The sequence below is a fragment of the Gossypium hirsutum genome, chromosome D07, assembly GCF_007990345.1.
Source record: "Gossypium hirsutum isolate 1008001.06 chromosome D07, Gossypium_hirsutum_v2.1, whole genome shotgun sequence".
In the NCBI taxonomy this organism is placed as follows: Eukaryota; Viridiplantae; Streptophyta; class Magnoliopsida; order Malvales; family Malvaceae; genus Gossypium; species Gossypium hirsutum.
Window position 1 is genome coordinate 2,705,484 of NC_053443.1, and position 18,616 is coordinate 2,724,099.

Sequence of the window (18,616 nt, forward strand, 5' to 3'; positions counted from 1 at the left end):
TTATTTTACAAAGAATAATATAAAATATAAATTTATAGATATAAATATTAGCTTTTTCAGAAATTAGTTAGGGGTAGTATATTGTATAAAGAAAGTTCAATTATTCGAGTAGTTTTTTAACGAGGTGTCAGTGTATTAAGTGTAGATTTTAGTACTCTTTGGAAACATTCTGTTTTGAAGAATACTTGCATCTGAGTTCTCAAGAACCTCTCAATTTCATGAAGAAAGAAAAACATATATCGGATAGTATATATTGATATTTACAATCAACAGTAGTAAGATAGATAAAATATATTACAATCTCTTTTAAGTTCAAGTTGAAAGAGATGAGTTTAACATGAAATCTAAAACGAATATGGAAGATTCTAAAAAGACAGTAGCACAAGTGCACACACTTACAGCTATACGATAGTCCATGGTTGCTTTTGGTCAGTGGAATATTTAGCTGAGAAATCCCATGTTAATGTGACGAACAAAGCTGATTCCCACAGTTTTTTGTTTTTTTTTTTAGTTGAGAATCACCACTGCTAATCTAATCCAGGCATTCTAAACTCTATCCTCGGATCCCTCTTCACTATTCTTGTAGCTGGAAAAATATGTGGCACCGGCAGCGGCACCGGCACCGCCAAGAAGTGGAGCAACGTCGAACTCACTTCCCACTCTTTTGGTACTCCAGCCATCCTCAGGACACCAGCGTTGGAGTACATGCAGAACTTCCTTCATCGACGGCCTGGTTGAAGGCGATGCGCGTGTACAAACGATCCCTACCTTGTATACCATTATCATTGCCCCCAAGCAACATGATTCTTTTACCTCTGGATCAAGTATTTCAATTATGGATTTATCACCCTCCGAGAAGTTTTGCCATGCCTTTTGCACTAGGCTCATACTATCATTCGCGCTATTCGCTTCTCTTCCGGTCACCAATTCGAGTAGCACCACTCCAAAGCTATAGACATCGACCTTCGTATTGACTTTCGTCGTGTACGCGTACTCTGCGACACAAATGAAAGCTTTTGTGTTAAAATAAATGTTCTAGTTATTTAAAAGGGTTAAAGCAATCATGTTTTGAGCATATTTTTTTTACCTGGGGCAAGGTAACCAAAAGACCCTGCAACTGTTGACATTGTGTGCGATGCATGCCTTATTAGCATTTTTGCAAGTCCAAAGTCTGCAATTTTGGCCTTGAACTCCTTGTCCAACAGAATATTGCTCGACTTCACATCACGGTGGATGATCGGTGTAGGACATTCATGGTGCATGTAACACAATCCCTGTGCGGCTCCAATAGCAATTTTCAACCTCGTCGGCCAATCCAAAACACCACGAGGAAATGACCTTTTATTCCCATGAAGCCATTTATCAAGGCTCTGATTCTCCATATACTCGTACACTAAAAGCTTCGAATCCTCACTCGAAATACAACACAATAGCTTCACTATGTTGCAATGACGAATGTTTCCCAATATTTCAACTTCTGATAGAAACTCTTGTTCAAGCTTGCGATCAAGTTTCTCACAATTCCCGATTTTCTTCACCGCAACGAATTCCCCGGAACGATCGATTTCAACCCGATAAACCAACCCCGAGCCACCAACACCGATGAGATTATCATCTACTAAATTGGACAATATGTTCATTTCACTGAAGTTCAATCTCTGAAATGAGGTCAGCTTCCATGTCTCTAAATATTGCCCAATCTTCTTCCTCTTATAGTAGTCTCTAACAATGAAAAGCACCAGTACAACAATAACCAAGGAAACAAGGATTGCAAGTGGTACAATCATGGCGACATGTTTAGATGAAAATCTCTTGGGCTCATTCACCATGGAAGTACAGCTTGGAAGATTTAGTTTTGGATCATCTGAACATAGATCAACATTGTTCAAAAAGCTGTTTTCATATGCAGGATTTTCCAACTGATATGGGATTTTCCCGGAAAGTTGATTTGATGATAAATTCAGAGAAGTGAGCTTCAAGTTGCCGATCCCATATGGGATTTCACCAGTAAAATGGTTTTCGGATAAATCCAAGTTGATTAAATCGGGTAAGGATCCGATTGCAGCAGGGATTTGACCCGATAGATTGTTGTTGGATACATCCAATGTATTCAACGATTCCCACGAGATGATTTCCGACGGTAGTTCGCCGGAAAAATCATTGCCGTCGAGAAGTAATGTGATGAGTCGAGTAAGATTGGTTATCTCCTTGGGGATTTGACCGGAAAACAAATTGTTGCTGGCTTTAAAGACGACCAAATTCGACCATGATGAAATTCCGGCTGGGATTTCGCCGGAGAAATTGTTGTTGCTGATTTCGACCCTCGACATGTTCCATGCAACATCGCTCGGTAACTCGCCGGTAAGCGAATTGTTGCTTAACATCAAAGACGATAAATTGAAAGTTTTCCATAAACCTGACGGAATCTCGCCGGAAAACTTGTTGTGTTGAAGTTGAAAAGTGAGTAAACTCGAACAATTCCCGAGCGATTTCGGTATTTCACCTTCGAGATTGTTTGTATGAGCCACCACTCCTTGTAAAACACCACCGGCGCATAAATTCTCCGGCAATCTGCCGCTGAATTGATTCTCCGACACCTCGAATGCTTCCAGCTTTGAATGAAGCCCGAAGTCCGGCGGCAAAACTCCAGTCAAGTTGTTGTCAAAAACCTTAAAATCCCTCAAAGCAGGCAGTCGACCGAAACTTTCCGGCAATTCTCCGGTCAACTGGTTCGAAAACAAGTTAAAAAAATCCAAATACTGCAACTCGCCGAACCCTTGTGGAATTTCGCCGGTCAAATTATTCTGGGAAAGATCAACTTGAACCAAATTCAAAGCATCAATGGCTTTGGGTATTTCACCTGAAAGATGATTTTTGAAGAGATACACATAAGTTAGATTCTCGAAAGTAAACAAATTACTTGGAATTGGACCTTCCAAATTGTTTCTCGACAAATCCAAATGCACTAAGCTCGAAAGATTGTTTAAACTTTCCGGGATTTCACCGATCAAATTGACTTCCGTCATCCATAAATACACCAATTTCTTCAAGAAACCAAATTCCCAAGGTATTTCCATGGCGGAAAAGCCATTATAAGCCAGACCCAGAGTTTGAAGATTGGACAAATCACCAATTTCTTTAGGAAATGTTCCATTGAAAAGGTTTTGGTGTAAATATAACGTTTGCAACAGTGGTAATCTCCCAATACTGGGTGGAATATTCCCAGAAAAATTATTACCATTAATATCAAGGGAAACAAGAGTTGATAATCGGTGAATATCGTCAGGGATTTCACCGACAAAATAGTTTTGAGAAATGTTTAGGTATTGAAGCTTTGAACAATTGTAAAGCGTACTAGGGAATTCCCCAGGGATGAAATTCAAGGAAAGGTCTAGGACAGTGAGGTTTTTGAGGTCACATATTGACGGCGGAATCGTTGTCATAATGTTTTTGTCACGGAGGTGGAGTCCGGTGACGGAACCGGCGGTGCAGTTTATCTCCGGCCAATCACACGGCGAAGATGATGAGTTCCATGAAGATATGGACGGTGGATTGTCCAGTTGCTGCTTAACGTTGAGAAGAAGGGTTCGTTCATTGTGGTTTACGGACTGTGAATAAATCACTGTGATGAAGAAGAAGATGAAGAAGAGAAATGTGAACCGGGTTTTAGACATGGGAACCGAACTTTGAGGCCGTTTATTTGTTCCGTTTTGGTTCTGTTTCGCCGGGAAATTTGATCGGGTTTATTTTCAAAGTTTCATTTGTGACTGAGTTTGGAGGGAGCGAGTCACTGATTTTGTTTTGAGATTTATTTTTTTATTTATAATTTTTTTAGTTAGATTTGTTTTGCCTTTTGACTCTTTGTTTGGTATATGTGTCTTTATTTACGTTTTTGCCATTACCTCGATTCCCTGCTGCTTATGATTCGGACCTTTTTTGTTTTTTATTTACAATACACAAATTTTAAACTTTGCATATCATTTTCCAGTTTTTTATTACTTGACCCATTGATATTTTATTATAATAATTTAAATTTTGGTGAGTGAAAATCTTCTATTTAAAATTTTATCAATGAAATGATAATCAATACTTTATTCCTATTAAATACGTGTTCAATCTTTCTATTTGTAATTTATATTTTTTTACTTAAACATCATATAATTTATTTTGAAATTATATATATAAAAAAATACAACATCTAATTTTATTTATATTTTAAAATTTTAAATCAAAGGAAAAATGTGTTCTATGGTGTTCGAAACTACACCCTCTTATTGCAACAATAGCAACGATATCAATTAAACTAAAACACAATTAATAAATTTTTAAAATATTTATTTAAACAAAAACATGTTAATAATAATTAAATTAAAATAATAAATAAATAAATATCAAATCATATATATAACAAGATACACAAGTATTCATATTGCAACAAGTGACGCATCTCCGAATTTATCTAATTATTATATTTTTAATTAGGTAATGAAATCATAATGTATATCATCAATTTTTTAAAATAAAATTAATTAAAAGTGATTTAATCTTTAAATAAATTCTCTAAAATTTTAAACTATTGTTATTATCGCTTATAAAAATTATTATCTAAAAATTTTATTGAAATTAATAATAGTAAAAATCAAACAGTTTTATTAAAATTTACCCTGAAATTTTAAATTCTCGGATTATAAATTATTTAAATTAATTTATCCTTTTAAAAAGTAGGTCCTTGTAAATATTATTTTCCTAATTTATATGGAATTTAATTCTCTTCAGCCTACAAATAGGTCCTTACTCACAATTACAATAATTTCATTGGAGGTATAATATATTTTTTCATTTTTTTCTACATTTCGTTGTTTTTAATATTTTTTTTCTTTCGGTATCGTAATGGGAAGATTTCAAATTTGAAACAAACTAGAAGCAGTTTTTTAATTTTTATATATATTATTTGTATTGTTTGTATAATGATTTTCTACTTTGATTTTGGTCATATTAATAAAATATTTTTTATACATTAATCGTGTTCCTAATATTAAAATAGATTTTTAATTTTTAATTTTTTTTGTTATATCATATTTTTAATCAAAGCACCGTATATGCTAATCATATATATATTATATAAAAGAATGTACGATTGTATATATATGAAAACTCTGAGTTCTGAAATAGTTCTTTGAATTTAAAAATATTTTCTTTTTTAGTTATTTGAAGTGGGCTCTATTTTCTAAATTAAATTTTAAATATGATTTTCTTGACATTAATAATAATATTTTAAATAATAAACAATTTTAAACATCATGTATTAAATTATAATTAAAATTTAAAACTAAAATCTCAACATAAATCACAAAATAATATAATTGCATGCAACAATATTAATTTAATTATATTATAGAACATTTTATTTTAATTTAATTTAATCACTTTATATAATATACATACCTCATTGTTAATTTATACTTTGCTACGTGCTCAAAAAATGATAAAATGAAATATGAAAAAAAAGTCAAGTCACGTGCTAAGAGTTCTGTTGTAACACGAATTCTTTTTTTTTTAAACTGTGGCCTGCGATTGCTTCTAGTAGTTTTTTTTTTTAAGTGCTTCTAGTAGTTTTGATTACAATAATAAAATGCAATATTCTTATTTTTTAAAAAATTGTAATTATTTTTTTTAATTTTTAATTTGTAGGTAAATAAGTTTTGACCAATTACTTGTATTTTTTTTTCAAAATTTTTAATTTGTAGGTAGGTATTGTTTTTAATTGTTTTCAGAATCTTTTATTGGTAGCTAAAATAAACCAAAGCTTTAATCTATATTTAACAAAATTCTTAACATAAATATATGAAAGCTTATTTGAGACAATAATAAAAATTTAAAATTTAAACTTTCAAAAAATATATATAAAGAATTTGTTTAAATTCATTTTTAACATTTTTAGTCCTTTTTCTTCTGACATAAATCTCCATTACATAGATTTTCAGGTTTGACCATTTTTTTCCACGGAAAATTTGACTATAATTTTGACTTTTAAACAACGTGCTGCATGGTACGACCATGAGAAGCCTGCGATTGTAGGTAATGGTAGCTTCGTAAATTAGTTTCAACACAGGGCCTTTTTGTGAAATCCATGGTTGAATAGTCAACTAAGATGGGCAGCTTGACTTGAGCCGAAGCTCAACATGGCTTTTATAGTTGGCTTAGCTAGCCACTAGTAAAGCATTGAGGCAGCAACTAGAAAGACAATTTTGGAAGACTTTAAAGGCACAATCGATACTTAAAAAATTTTAAAAAATCAATTCTCTTTCCACAAGATTCACGTTAATTAAAAAAATTAATTAAATTCTTTCGTTAATGATTTCGGTCTTTGACCACGCTAATCATTAAAATCAATTGATGGATCAATCAATTGGTGACATGTGACAGTTTCTAAGTGAATTTTATATTTGTTGGGAATCGGCTCAAATAAACAATAAGAAAGAAAGAATAGAGAAAATTGGGCACGCCAATATACGTGAAAAAACTCCTTTTTCAATCAAGAGGATAATAAACCACGGGTAAAGAAGACTTCACTAATGAGCAAACAAATGAATAGTATAAAATGAAGAAATTCAAAACAAACCCTAACTCTGAACTCAAAACTCTCTGGTTAAAACACAAAATTCCCTTAAAGTTATTTAAAACTCTCTCTTGATTTTTCTCTCTAATGTTGTATGTTATTTATCTCCTATTTTAGGGTTACTAAAGTCCTTTAAATAGGCTAAGATTAGAGTTCTAATATGACTATAATATCTCTAATGTAATCAAAGTTTAACTGGGAAAAATAACTCTTGTGAGAGTCTAATACGTAATTGCTTTAAGTTTGGAATTTATCGTGTCGTCACGACATCCCAGGCTCCTCGTTACGGCGTGCCCTCTGCTTTGCCTCTATTTCGAACATCGTTGTGTTATTGTGACGTCATATGATTCCTTGTTATGACATCGCCTCTGCTTTGACTTTGGTTTGACCAAAAAATGTGAGGCACACTCCACAAATCTCCACATTGACTCGTATTTTAACATGCCTCCTTTTTCGATCCCCGTCATAGGCCTAACTCGAAATTTGCAAGATATTAACCAAGTCCAAATGGTGCTTAAACTTAGAGATTGGAAGACTCTTATTCAAAACGGTCATACATTTCTCACTCATCTGATCAAGTCACATATGTCATAACCGAGTTGACTCCAACTCCGTAATAGACGAGGAATTTTTTTACCTTTCATCAAAACAAGAACTCGATGAGATACCTTAATGCCGCTTGACTCGATGGTGATTCTAGAATCGTTCGAGGCTAATATACCCAAAGAGATGAGGTTTTTATTTAAATTAGGCACATGCCTGACACTTGACAATGTCCTGATAATCTCGTCATGCTTCTAGATCTGAACGGTACCAGTATTGATTATCTTACAGGGTGAATTATTCTCCATGAACACAACTCCACCTTCAACTTAACTATATGTGGAGAATCAGTCCTTGTTGGGACATATAGGTAAGAACACCCCAAATCCAATATCCACTTGGATGTAAGCTTAGACCTTTCGATTGTAGACAATAGCAACAAACCATCATCCTTGTCCTCAACTACACTAGCATTAACTACCTCGACTTTTTACTTTCCTTTCTCGTTGCTTTCAGTAGCCCTTTTGTTTTTATTTTGTAACTTATAACATTCTACCTTAATATGATCCAACTTCTTACAATAACCACAGGTATTGTCTCAATTCATTGACTTTGACTTTGACCTAGACCTGCTCTGACTTGAATCCTTAGATTGTTGTCTACCTCTTACAACCAAAATTGAAGCTTGCCCATCTATCTTGCTTTTCGAATCTAGCTCATTTTTTAGTTTCCCTTTATATCCTCGAATGAGAGTTTATCTTTACCACAAGTCAGGGTTTCCTTGAAAGTCTTATATGTAGGGGCAAAGAACACAATAATAGCATAGTTTGATCTTCATCATCTATATTAGTCTAAATATTCTTCAAATCATTTACGAGAGTAACGAATTCATTGATGTGAGCCCTAATGGACGCACCTTCGGCCATACAGAACGTGTATAGGCGTTATTTCAGCACTAATCGATTTGCCAAAGACTTTGTTGTGTTAAGGGATTCTAACTTCCTCCATAAGGCAGATGTCATTTTCTCCGTAAGCACCTCATGCAACACATTATTCGTGAGGCACAACTGAATTGCAGACAAAGCCTTCTCATCAAGCTCATCCCATTCTAATTTATCCGAATCCGTGGACTTTTGCCCTGTAACAACTTTCTTTAAAGATATATATGAAATAAAAATGATGTTTCCCATGTAATTTCTTTTACCAATTGTTTATTTTTCTTCTCCCTAATGTTGATAATATTATTTCATCAAAATAATCATCAACACACTAATTCGTAAACAAATTTATTGTTATTGGTTCAAGATAATCATGGAAGAAAATTTATAACCAACATATATTTTCAACCTTCTTTGAGGACTCGTCTTTATACATTGTGATGAAGCAATTGAAACATATACCGCACATAAAAAAACTCTTTAATTAAAAATATTTGACTTAGCATAACTCATTTGCCTAATGTTTGAAAAATACACTTACCTATCTAAAGTTTTGAAAATATCCACTTACCCCTTATTATTTGAAGAAAAGCACATTTACTAAGTAAATTTAAATAAAAAAAATACTTATAATTTTGTTACTTTTTACCATTTATTTTATATTTTATATTTTATATTTTATATTTTTCTTTTTTTCTTCTTGTTTTAATAGGAAAATAATGAAAATTTAATTACTTTAAAATTATATTGAAGTACTATAAAATTAAGTTCTAATTAAAATTTATTTTATTTTAAGTAAAAGTACATATTTTAAACATATATTTAGTTCAATTATATATTAAATTTGAGATGAATTTATTAAATTTTTATTTAAAATAAAATAATTATCATTATTTCGAAACAAGTAATGGAAACATAATTGATTAAAATATAAAATAGGAAAATATAAGAAAATCATCTTAAAATTAATATTTAATTGGAATTAAATTAATACTATAATGTTTAACATATATTTACGTAGAAATGATAAAAAAATACCAAAAAAAAATCAGACAACACTATTTATTAAAAAAATTACATACATTAACTTGAAAATTACATATATTGTAATAGCCTGATTTTAGGCCTAGTCGGAACAGCGTTTCGGGACCACAAATCTGACGAGAAAAAAAATGTAATGGCTTGAATTTTTAGAGGTGTCGAAACGGTGATTTGAGATCACTAAATTCGACAAATGGGTAGAAAATATTATTAATTTAGTAAGTATAAGTTAAATGTGAAGTTAGGAAAACTTTTGAAATAGTGAATAGTGCACTAGAAATAAATATTAAAATAATTAGAATCTAAATGAGGTATCAAGACCTCGGGGATTTTAAACCGAGCCATAAATATTTTTATAAATATTTATGGAGTGTTAAAAAGTTAGTATTAAAGTTTCGTTAAGAAATTTTAAAGTTCCGATAATTAATTGAACAAAAAGGACTAAATTGTAATAAATGCAAAATTTTGGGAAATGATTAAATAGCTTAAATGATAAAAGGAAGAGGGCTTAAAAGGCAAATAGAGTCTATTTGGGCTGGACGGCAAAGGCATGAAATCAGCAAGAAAGTAAGAAGAATTAAGGGCAAAATTGGAATATTACAAAATTTGCTTAATAAAGTTAGGACCAAAGTGGAATTATCTAGATTTCTCTTCATTTTTCTGAATTCTCATCAGCAAAAACACCATGGAAGGGCTTCTTCAAGCTGGTTCTTCATATTTTTATTACAAGTAAGTTCAATTCTTGACTATTTCTTGAAATTTTTATATTTTTATGACTTTTACAACTAGGCCCATTTGTTAAATTCATTAGTTTTTGATTTTATGAAAGAAGTTGAAAGTTGATATGAATATGTGCTTGAATTATATGATTATTTATCATGAAATTAGAGCTATAAATTGTTCGTATGCTGATTTTATTGAAAGAATTGAATAAAAAGTGAATGTTTGGGACCTAATAGTAAAAGAGTTTGAAGATAGAGTTATATGTGGAAATTCTGAATTTCAATAGTTGTGTAACAACTTATAATGTCTAGGTAAAGTATTAATTGAGAAAATTAGATTAATTGAGGGGTTAATTGAGAAAGGACCGAATTGTATAAACTGTGAAATTTGGGGCAAAATGGAAATTAACATTTTGCACTAAAGCAGTTTTGGACAGCAGCAGTAGTGTAACTTTGAAAAATCACCAAAAATTGTAGAGATTGAATTAGAGGATGAATAAAATATGAAACTAAAGCTTATTGAGTCTAGTTTCTTATAAAAGAAACGGTGTGAGCAATGAAATTGTAAATCATGAGATATAATAGATTTTATGAGACAAGGTCAGAATGAATTCGGGTTCCCCTGTTCTGACTTTGGAAAATCATTAAAAATTGTAAAAAAATGATTATAAGTTATAATTTGTATGGTTAGAATCCTTAATGAGTCTATTTTTAGAAGAAACAAATGAAAACATCATCCGAATTCTGTACAATGAGATAATTAATTTTTAGTGAAGAGTGGTCGGAACTATCAGACAGCAAAACAGGGGAAAATTTAAAGAATAAACTGTACTATTTAGCTGAACCAAAAATTCTGAAAATTTTATGGTATGAATATATGTGAGTCTAGTTTCAGGGAAAATTAACGGATCTTAATTTGGAGCTCTGTAGCTCAGGATAAAAATAATTTAGTGACTCTGACTCGGATAAACAGTTTTGAATATACATGTGAGTGAATAGTGAATTATAGCTAATGTTGTTTAAGTGTGTTATACACATTAAGGATGTGGAATGGAGAGGAGGAGGAGGAAAATTGAGAAATATATGAATGATTTGTGTATAATTGGTCATATGCTTGATTATAATTGATAAACGATGAAATAGAAATGATGCTTATATTTGTGCATTATTCGTCATGGTTTAAGCTCATATGTGAAAATAAAGTTTCATAGTATGCGTGTATGGTATATTCGGTATATGATTGGCATGAAATAATATCATGAATGGTTTATGAATTAACACATGTTGGTAAGCCTGATACATGAATAAGTGTTGTGCTCATCCATGCTTATAATGCTTGTGCTATATGTGTATTTGGCTGACATATTTGGTGTATATGCTTAGGCTTTGGCCAAGTAGTGGCTAGATTATACTATGTTAAATTTATAAGTTATGCATTGAAATGGTTTATCATGTGGTTAGCCCCAAAAAGATTTATGTTTAAATACACTAGCTTGCGACTATGGTTGAATGATATGTTTATATCTTATGTGATGTGCATAGAAAACGAGTGTGGATAGATGATGAAATAATAAGTTCATATGGCTGAAATTTAATGATTAAGTGTTAATTTCATGAAATATATATTGTATGATGAAATGTATTTAGTGTTAAAATGAGAGTAAAATAAAAATGCAAAAATCGAATAAATGATCAAATTAAGCGGAACGTCGAATTTGAGTACTTCTGATCAAGAGATAAAGTGATAAGTGGTAGCTTTAGTTACACTTATCTGATCAAGTGAAAAAGTGATAAGTGCTACACTTATCTGATCAAGAGACAAAGTGATAAGTGGTAGCTTTAGCTACACTTATCTGATCAAGTGAAAAAGTGATAAGTGCTATACTTATCTGATCAAGTGACAAAGTGATAAGTGTTAGCCTTAGCTACACTTATCTGATCAAGTGAGAAAGTGATAAGTGGTAGCCTTAGCTACACTTATCTGATCAAGTGACAAAGTGATAAGTGATAGCCTAGCTACACTTATCTGATCAGGGACAAGTGATAAGTGATCATACGTAAGACCATAGTTATACTATGGCAAAGTGAAAGTGAAGTACTCAATTTTCCATAACCGTTCCCTAATTTGATTAAGGATGGTAAGTGACAAATGGACCCAAAAGAATTAAAGTAAATGGATAAGTGGTAGTGTATTTATATCAGGACGATTTTGTTATTTAAGCTAAAGTGATATTTTCATTGCAAAATTGAGAATTTCATAAATGTGTTATTGAATGGTATAATCAATAAACATTGAGTTAAATGGTAAATACGTATTAGTGTTGAACTTGATGTCATTGAATTGTACGTGAATTAAATGGAAATTGCTAGTGATATGATCTAAATCGTGAGCATGAGAAATTGCGAATTGAAGGAAATAGAAATGAAGCATTGAATTGCATGAGTATGTATCGGGTCTCGTAAGCCCTAATTATTATGATTATAACATTTTGAGGATATATTGTGAAAAATTATAGGAGCATGTTAATTATTTTGAAAGTTTTAATTTAGATAAAATTTTATAACTCGGTTAAATACGTTTACAAGTGCATGTGTTTTGGTAATGCCTCGTACCCTATTCCGGTATTGAATACGAGTAAGGGTGTTACATATATTGAACACATTCTTATACATAATATAATGCAATTTATAATTTAATTTAATAATAATTAAATTAATTTTATAAAGGTTAAAAAATGGTAGAAGTTTTGTAGTCTTTGTAAATTCGGACTTTAATCTTTGTAGTTTTTTATTTTTAAAAATTTAATCCTTCTACTTTTTAAATTTCAAAATCCAGGTTTAATTGTTGACACATGTAAAATATTTTTTAAAATTCAGGTACATTATAACGTTATTTTTAATTACATAGTTACCAAGTGAGTATTTTTTTATTGCAAAATGTCATATTAACAAATTTATTAAAAAAATTTAACAGTGTTAACAATTAGACCTAAAATTTAAAATCTGAAAAGTGGATAAATTAAATTTCTAGAAATAAAAGTACAAGTATTAAATTTCAAATTTATGAAAAGTATAAGAATTTATGGCATATTTTAACGTTTTATAAATAATTATATTTTAATTATTTTTATTTGAAAACAATTGAATAAAAAATAATTAAGATACAAAGATAAATAAATGAATAATAAAGGTAAATTCATCTGTATCTAAAAGTCACTTGTAAATTATAGGGTTAGTGTAAATGACGTGAACTTAAGTCCAGCTTAAGCTAATTAGGCTTAAGCCAATGAAAAGCTTTCTGTGACAGCTAGGAGACTTGGGTCATACAGAAAAGTCAACGAGAAGACGGAATTGGGCAACCGACGAGAAGATTCCCTTCCCTTCCACTGCTTTTATTATATATTTTCTTTGGTCAAATTGTTGAACGTATTTTTGTCTCTTTTTTTTTTTTAAGTTGGTTTCACACTTTTACCTAAACTTTTATAAAATATTCAATATGGTACTTGTACTTTGAAAATATCTAATGCGGTACTTGAATTATCAATATGTATTTTATTATGGTACATATACTTTCATGCAATATCCAACGTGGTATTTCTACTTAGAAAATGTTCGATACAGTACCTGAACTTTCAATATGTATTTTATTATGATACTTGATGTTACCAACCAATGAAAATTCGATACATATATTTTTTTCAAAGTTTAAATGGATAACATAACATTGTGTGAAAAATAAATAAAACAAAAATAAATTAAAAACAAATTAACTAAGCTTACATAAGTAAAAAAAGCCATCTTCTCCTTCTAAATAAATTGCCATATTCTCTAAAGTATTTTCCATTTGAAATAATATTTTTTATTATCCACAAAAGTACACTTGCTTTCATGTAAGTTTAGTATTTACTTCTTTTCTATTTTTACTTTCATGTCCTCATGCATTGACAAATTGTTCATGTGAATCGAGCTAATACTCAACCGGCTAGACAAGATGATATTTAAACTTAAGACGTATTTGATAATTTACCTTTACCATTTTAACTAAAACGTAATTTATTTTTTATATAAAATTTTTACATAAATTTTCACCCCATTTAATTAAAATTCCACCCACGAGTTAAGAGCCACTCTAATTTAATACAATAATTATCACCATTCAAATCTATAGAATCTATGTAAGACTTATCTATCAAACTTGAAAATATCAACTTATGAAAGGTGGGTGATTAAACATGCATTTGAATTTTTGTTTTTATGATCGAATTGATGAGAATAGAAATTAATATATTTATTGAGGGGTCGACTTCTTTCAGAGAAATTTTTGTCGGGCTCTACTCCCAACAAAATATTACGTTTTGTTTTCTCATTATCCTCTTTCTTTTCAAATTAATTTTTCTTCCTTTCAATGGTTTCAACTTCCTAACATTCTTTAATAAAGACAACAAGTTTTATTTATTTATTTATTTTGGATAAAGGAAGTCATAATCATCTTTGCTACTATCTAATAGCAGTTGCATGCATCCAGTGGTTGGAAATAAAATTTCCTTTTTTATATAGCAAAAGAATATTAGCATTCAACTTTCTTAAATCAAAATTTTATTTTGTTGGAGGCAGCATCCGTTGGTGGCGGCTCTTTTTTAACAATATTGATTTTCTTTTGTTTTTTTTGTTTTAATCTAATTTTTATTTTGTTAATTTTGTTTTCCAATAAAACAATGTAAAATGTTATTGAAAATTGTTTCCGAAAATTTTTATTATAATAAAACACGGTGGTGATCGTAAAATTATAATTTAAGATGACGAGAATGAAGAAGGTAGATTATTTGAGACTTGACTTTTTGTGAATCATTGATGCTGTCTGCCTTTTGCGGCTCTTTGCAATGATTTCTTAGTTGATCGGAATAGAAATGATGATAAAGCAAGGATGCAATAATAAAAGTTTTTTCAATTTAATGCATCTCTAATTTATTTTTAAATTAACCATGGTTGTAACTAGTAATTGTATTTTTTTCGATTTTTTTGCTTAATCTTTATTATTGACTCCTCAAATGTATACATTAATTAATGCGACAAAAAGTATTATTCTTTTCATTGACAAATAATAGTTGAGTAGCTTTATTTTTTTACTTAATTTATACAACTGAAGATTTTAATTAGAAGTGGTCATAAGTTGAGTCGGGCCTCAATAGAATTTTAGGCTTGTTTTCTAGGTTTGGACTTGAGTCGGAATATGGACCTGAAATTTTACTTAAGTTTAGTCCGGATAAAATGCTAAAAATCAAGCTTGGTGTACCCGTATTACTTATATAAAAAAATTTAAAAAATATAATACATCGAATACACTAAAAACATTAAAGTAAATGTTTCTCAATAAATTCAAAATAAATTTTAAAAAATAATTTATATTTAAATAACACTAAGATATGTGCAACTTAACAAATAAATACCTCTAAAATAGTAACAAAATTAACAATAAAACAAGAGTTATACAATATTTAAACAATAAAATAAAATAATAGCAATATAATAGCAAAACGACACCAAAACAGTGACAAAACAACAATAAAAATAGTGAAAACAGGCAACAGTAGCAAAAAGTAATTTTTTTTTTTGCAAATTCAAGTAGGACTCGGGCCAAAAAAAGTTTACCCGAGGCTTGACCCGCTTAGAAATGAGCCTCATTTCTTTTCCAAGCTCATTTTTTGATCATATATTTTTACCCAAACCGTCCCACTTTTCAAGTGAGCATTGTTTTTTTTTTTCCTTTTTTTTTTTGACATGAGAACATATGGGTAGATGTCAATTATAATCCCTCTAGTACCTTTTAGATAATAAGAATAGTTAATTTTTAATTTGATCCTTATATTTCGCTAAAATTTGAGATTTAATCTATATACTTTAATTTTGACATTATTTGATACCTTAACTTTTATAATGTCATTAGTTAGTCTAAATATTCTATTCTAATTAAAATTATTATACGAACTTTTAAGAATTGTTAGCATCGTTAAATTTTTTTATTAAATTCAGGTTCGTTATAATGTTATTTTTTGTTACATAGACACTAAATTTATTTATTTTTTCAAAATGCCACACCAACACAAAAATTCTAACAGTGTTAACAAATAAAATAAAATTTCTAAAAATAAAAGTATGAAGATTAAATTTCAAATATACGAAAAGTACAAAAACTTTAAGTAAATTTTAAAATTTAAATTTTTACACTATAATTTAGCCAAAATTTAAATAATTAATCCAACATGAAGTGTGGGTGAAAACCGTACTAATTTGAGAACAATAGAATTACCTTCCACTATATTTTTCTTGACATCCATGTTCAGTTTACTATTCATATTTAGAGTTCGTATTATTATTTTTAATATCGTTTTCAATATTCAAACCTATCATTATATTACATCAAATAAAACAATAATTATTAATCTAATTAAAGGATTTTAAACCGTAACAATAATATTAAATTAATTCGAGTTTTTCAAAGTTAAAAAATTATAAGCCTTTGTATGGATATTTTGTTTAAATCTAGATGCCATGGACCACTTTTTCTGGAAAGTGGATGCAAATGTTGAAAACATGAGAAAAATATATATAAACTTCAAAGGAATACGCAATAATTCTCTAATCTACATTAATTCTCTAATCAGAAAATTATTTAAAAATCATTTTTAATCAAAGTAATAAATACTAATTTAATGGTATTTTCGTTTTTTATTATTTTTATATAAAATATTTAAAATAAAAAAAAACTAAAGAAAATATCTAAAAATTGTATTGGAACCTAAAAAAACTTTTATATAAAATCTTTATCACTCTTGTTTATAATTTAATTGTTATAAATATAATTTTAATAATATTTTTTTCTTTGACCCGTTTTGTGGGTGTTCTGAAATTTAATATATTTTAACAAAATTCAAAATAATACAAGGACTGCAAATGGATAATCATAAAGCAAGGGAGAATGCATGAATTTACAGTACTTTCGGTTCACTGAACTCAAAAAATAGAAATAAAATAAGTATAGAATAAATATATATTTTAATTATGGAAATGGAATATATTTTATAGTCGATCATATATTTTCGGAAAAATTTATGATAAATAAATAAATTATTGCCATCCATAATAGATTTCTTGATTTTGATAAAAAATATTTTTTATACATTAACAAGGTGTTATATTGTTGAATGGATTGAAGGGATATTTTGTGGGAAACGTTTTAAATGATAAGTTTACCTTTAAATTTTATTAATAGTTTTTTTTGTTTATACTATTTTAATATTTATCTATACTGACTAATTAAAAAATATATATATTTATTTATACGAACGAAAATCCTCCACACTCATTTGTGTCTCCACGTTTTCTAATTGTAACTCATTTTCTTTTTATAAAACAAGTGAATTTTCCTTTATTCATAAATCAATTTTTTATTAAAAAGTTGCAACTCTTTTTTTGGTTTTTTTTATGAAATAAAAAAATAATGAGTTGAATTTAATTTCTTTCATTTCTATTTTATTTTCTCTAGTTAATATAAAATAAATGAGTTACAATTAAAAACCGACGTGGCATAGTTTTTGTTAGAGGGGCACGGATTGGGGCAGGCTTTAGGGGTAAGGGGTTTTCGCTCCTATCTTCACATATATAATAGGTTTAATTGAGTTTGTAACACAGATTAACTTAACATTAATTTAGTTAATAGGGTTATTTAAAAACCTGTTCTAGTAAAACTCTTGTGTAATAATTAAATTAAAATCATTGTCAACTAAATCTTAATTTGGATAATATCTTATTGTTATAATAATTTAAAAGATGTGGGTTTAAATTATTTAAATGTGTACTATTTTCTACTTTAAAAAAAAATTATGAGCAATTTAGACTTTATATAGAAAACCATTTGACCATTTGCATTTTCACTAATGAGGATCAATTTTTGTTATACATCAGATTAATAATAATAAAGAGCAACATCCAAATCATGTTAGCTTTCTGTATTTTCCATCTTTTCAGGCGGTGGTGATTTGATGACTTTAGAGAACCTGCAAGTTTCAAACCAAGTTAATATATATAATTAAAACCATAGTCAAAGATTTTGATTAGGTTTGTTACATGGATTTGAATCAAAATGTTAGTATATGCACAAAGCAAAGTCAGAGTTCTCTTCTCTTTTGCCGATTAATACTCAAAAATAAATTATTATTAATCGAATTATTTACAATATAAAAATATTTAATTATTAATTAAATTGAAAATTTTCCGAATATATTAATTGAACTTAAATATTTCGATTAGTTCGGTTATATGTTTTTTTGTTCATTTTTTTAGATAGTTCAAAAAACTTTAAATAGAGAAAACAACAAATAAGACATTAGAAACACTATATAACTATTGAAAGTTAATAACCAAACAAAAAGTTAACAATTATATGTAATATATTATTTATTTTGGTTAATTATCCGATTTCGAACTGAATTAATCGACCTCCGACTGAACTAAATTCGGCCACCGACCGATTAACCGAATCAGATCGATTCGACCAGTTAATTTGATTTTAACCGAACCATGAACACCCTTACTTTTACTTGTGTAGGATTGATTCGATGAAGGTGGAGGCAAAACAATCTGTAAAAGACATTTTTTTGTCCTTATATATATTTTTATTAAGGTTAAAATGTAATTTTATTATTGTATCGATATGTATAGCTATTGATTTAGAAATATTGAATTAAATTTTTATT

At 29.2% G+C, this 18,616-nt stretch overlaps 1 protein-coding gene across 1 annotated transcript; it reads right to left on the minus strand.

Annotated features, from left to right (window-relative positions):
• Positions 1–237: 237 nt before the first annotated feature.
• On the minus strand, positions 238–3,895 carry LOC107953854 (receptor-like protein kinase HSL1). The gene is made up of 2 exons (XM_016889286.2): positions 1,088–3,895; positions 238–995 (listed from the first exon to the last, which is right to left on the minus strand). The coding sequence occupies exons 1-2, from the start codon at positions 3,672–3,674 to the stop codon at positions 547–549; spliced, it is 3,036 nt and encodes a 1,011-aa protein (XP_016744775.2). The 5' UTR covers positions 3,675–3,895; the 3' UTR covers positions 238–546.
• Positions 3,896–18,616: the final 14,721 nt, after the last annotated feature.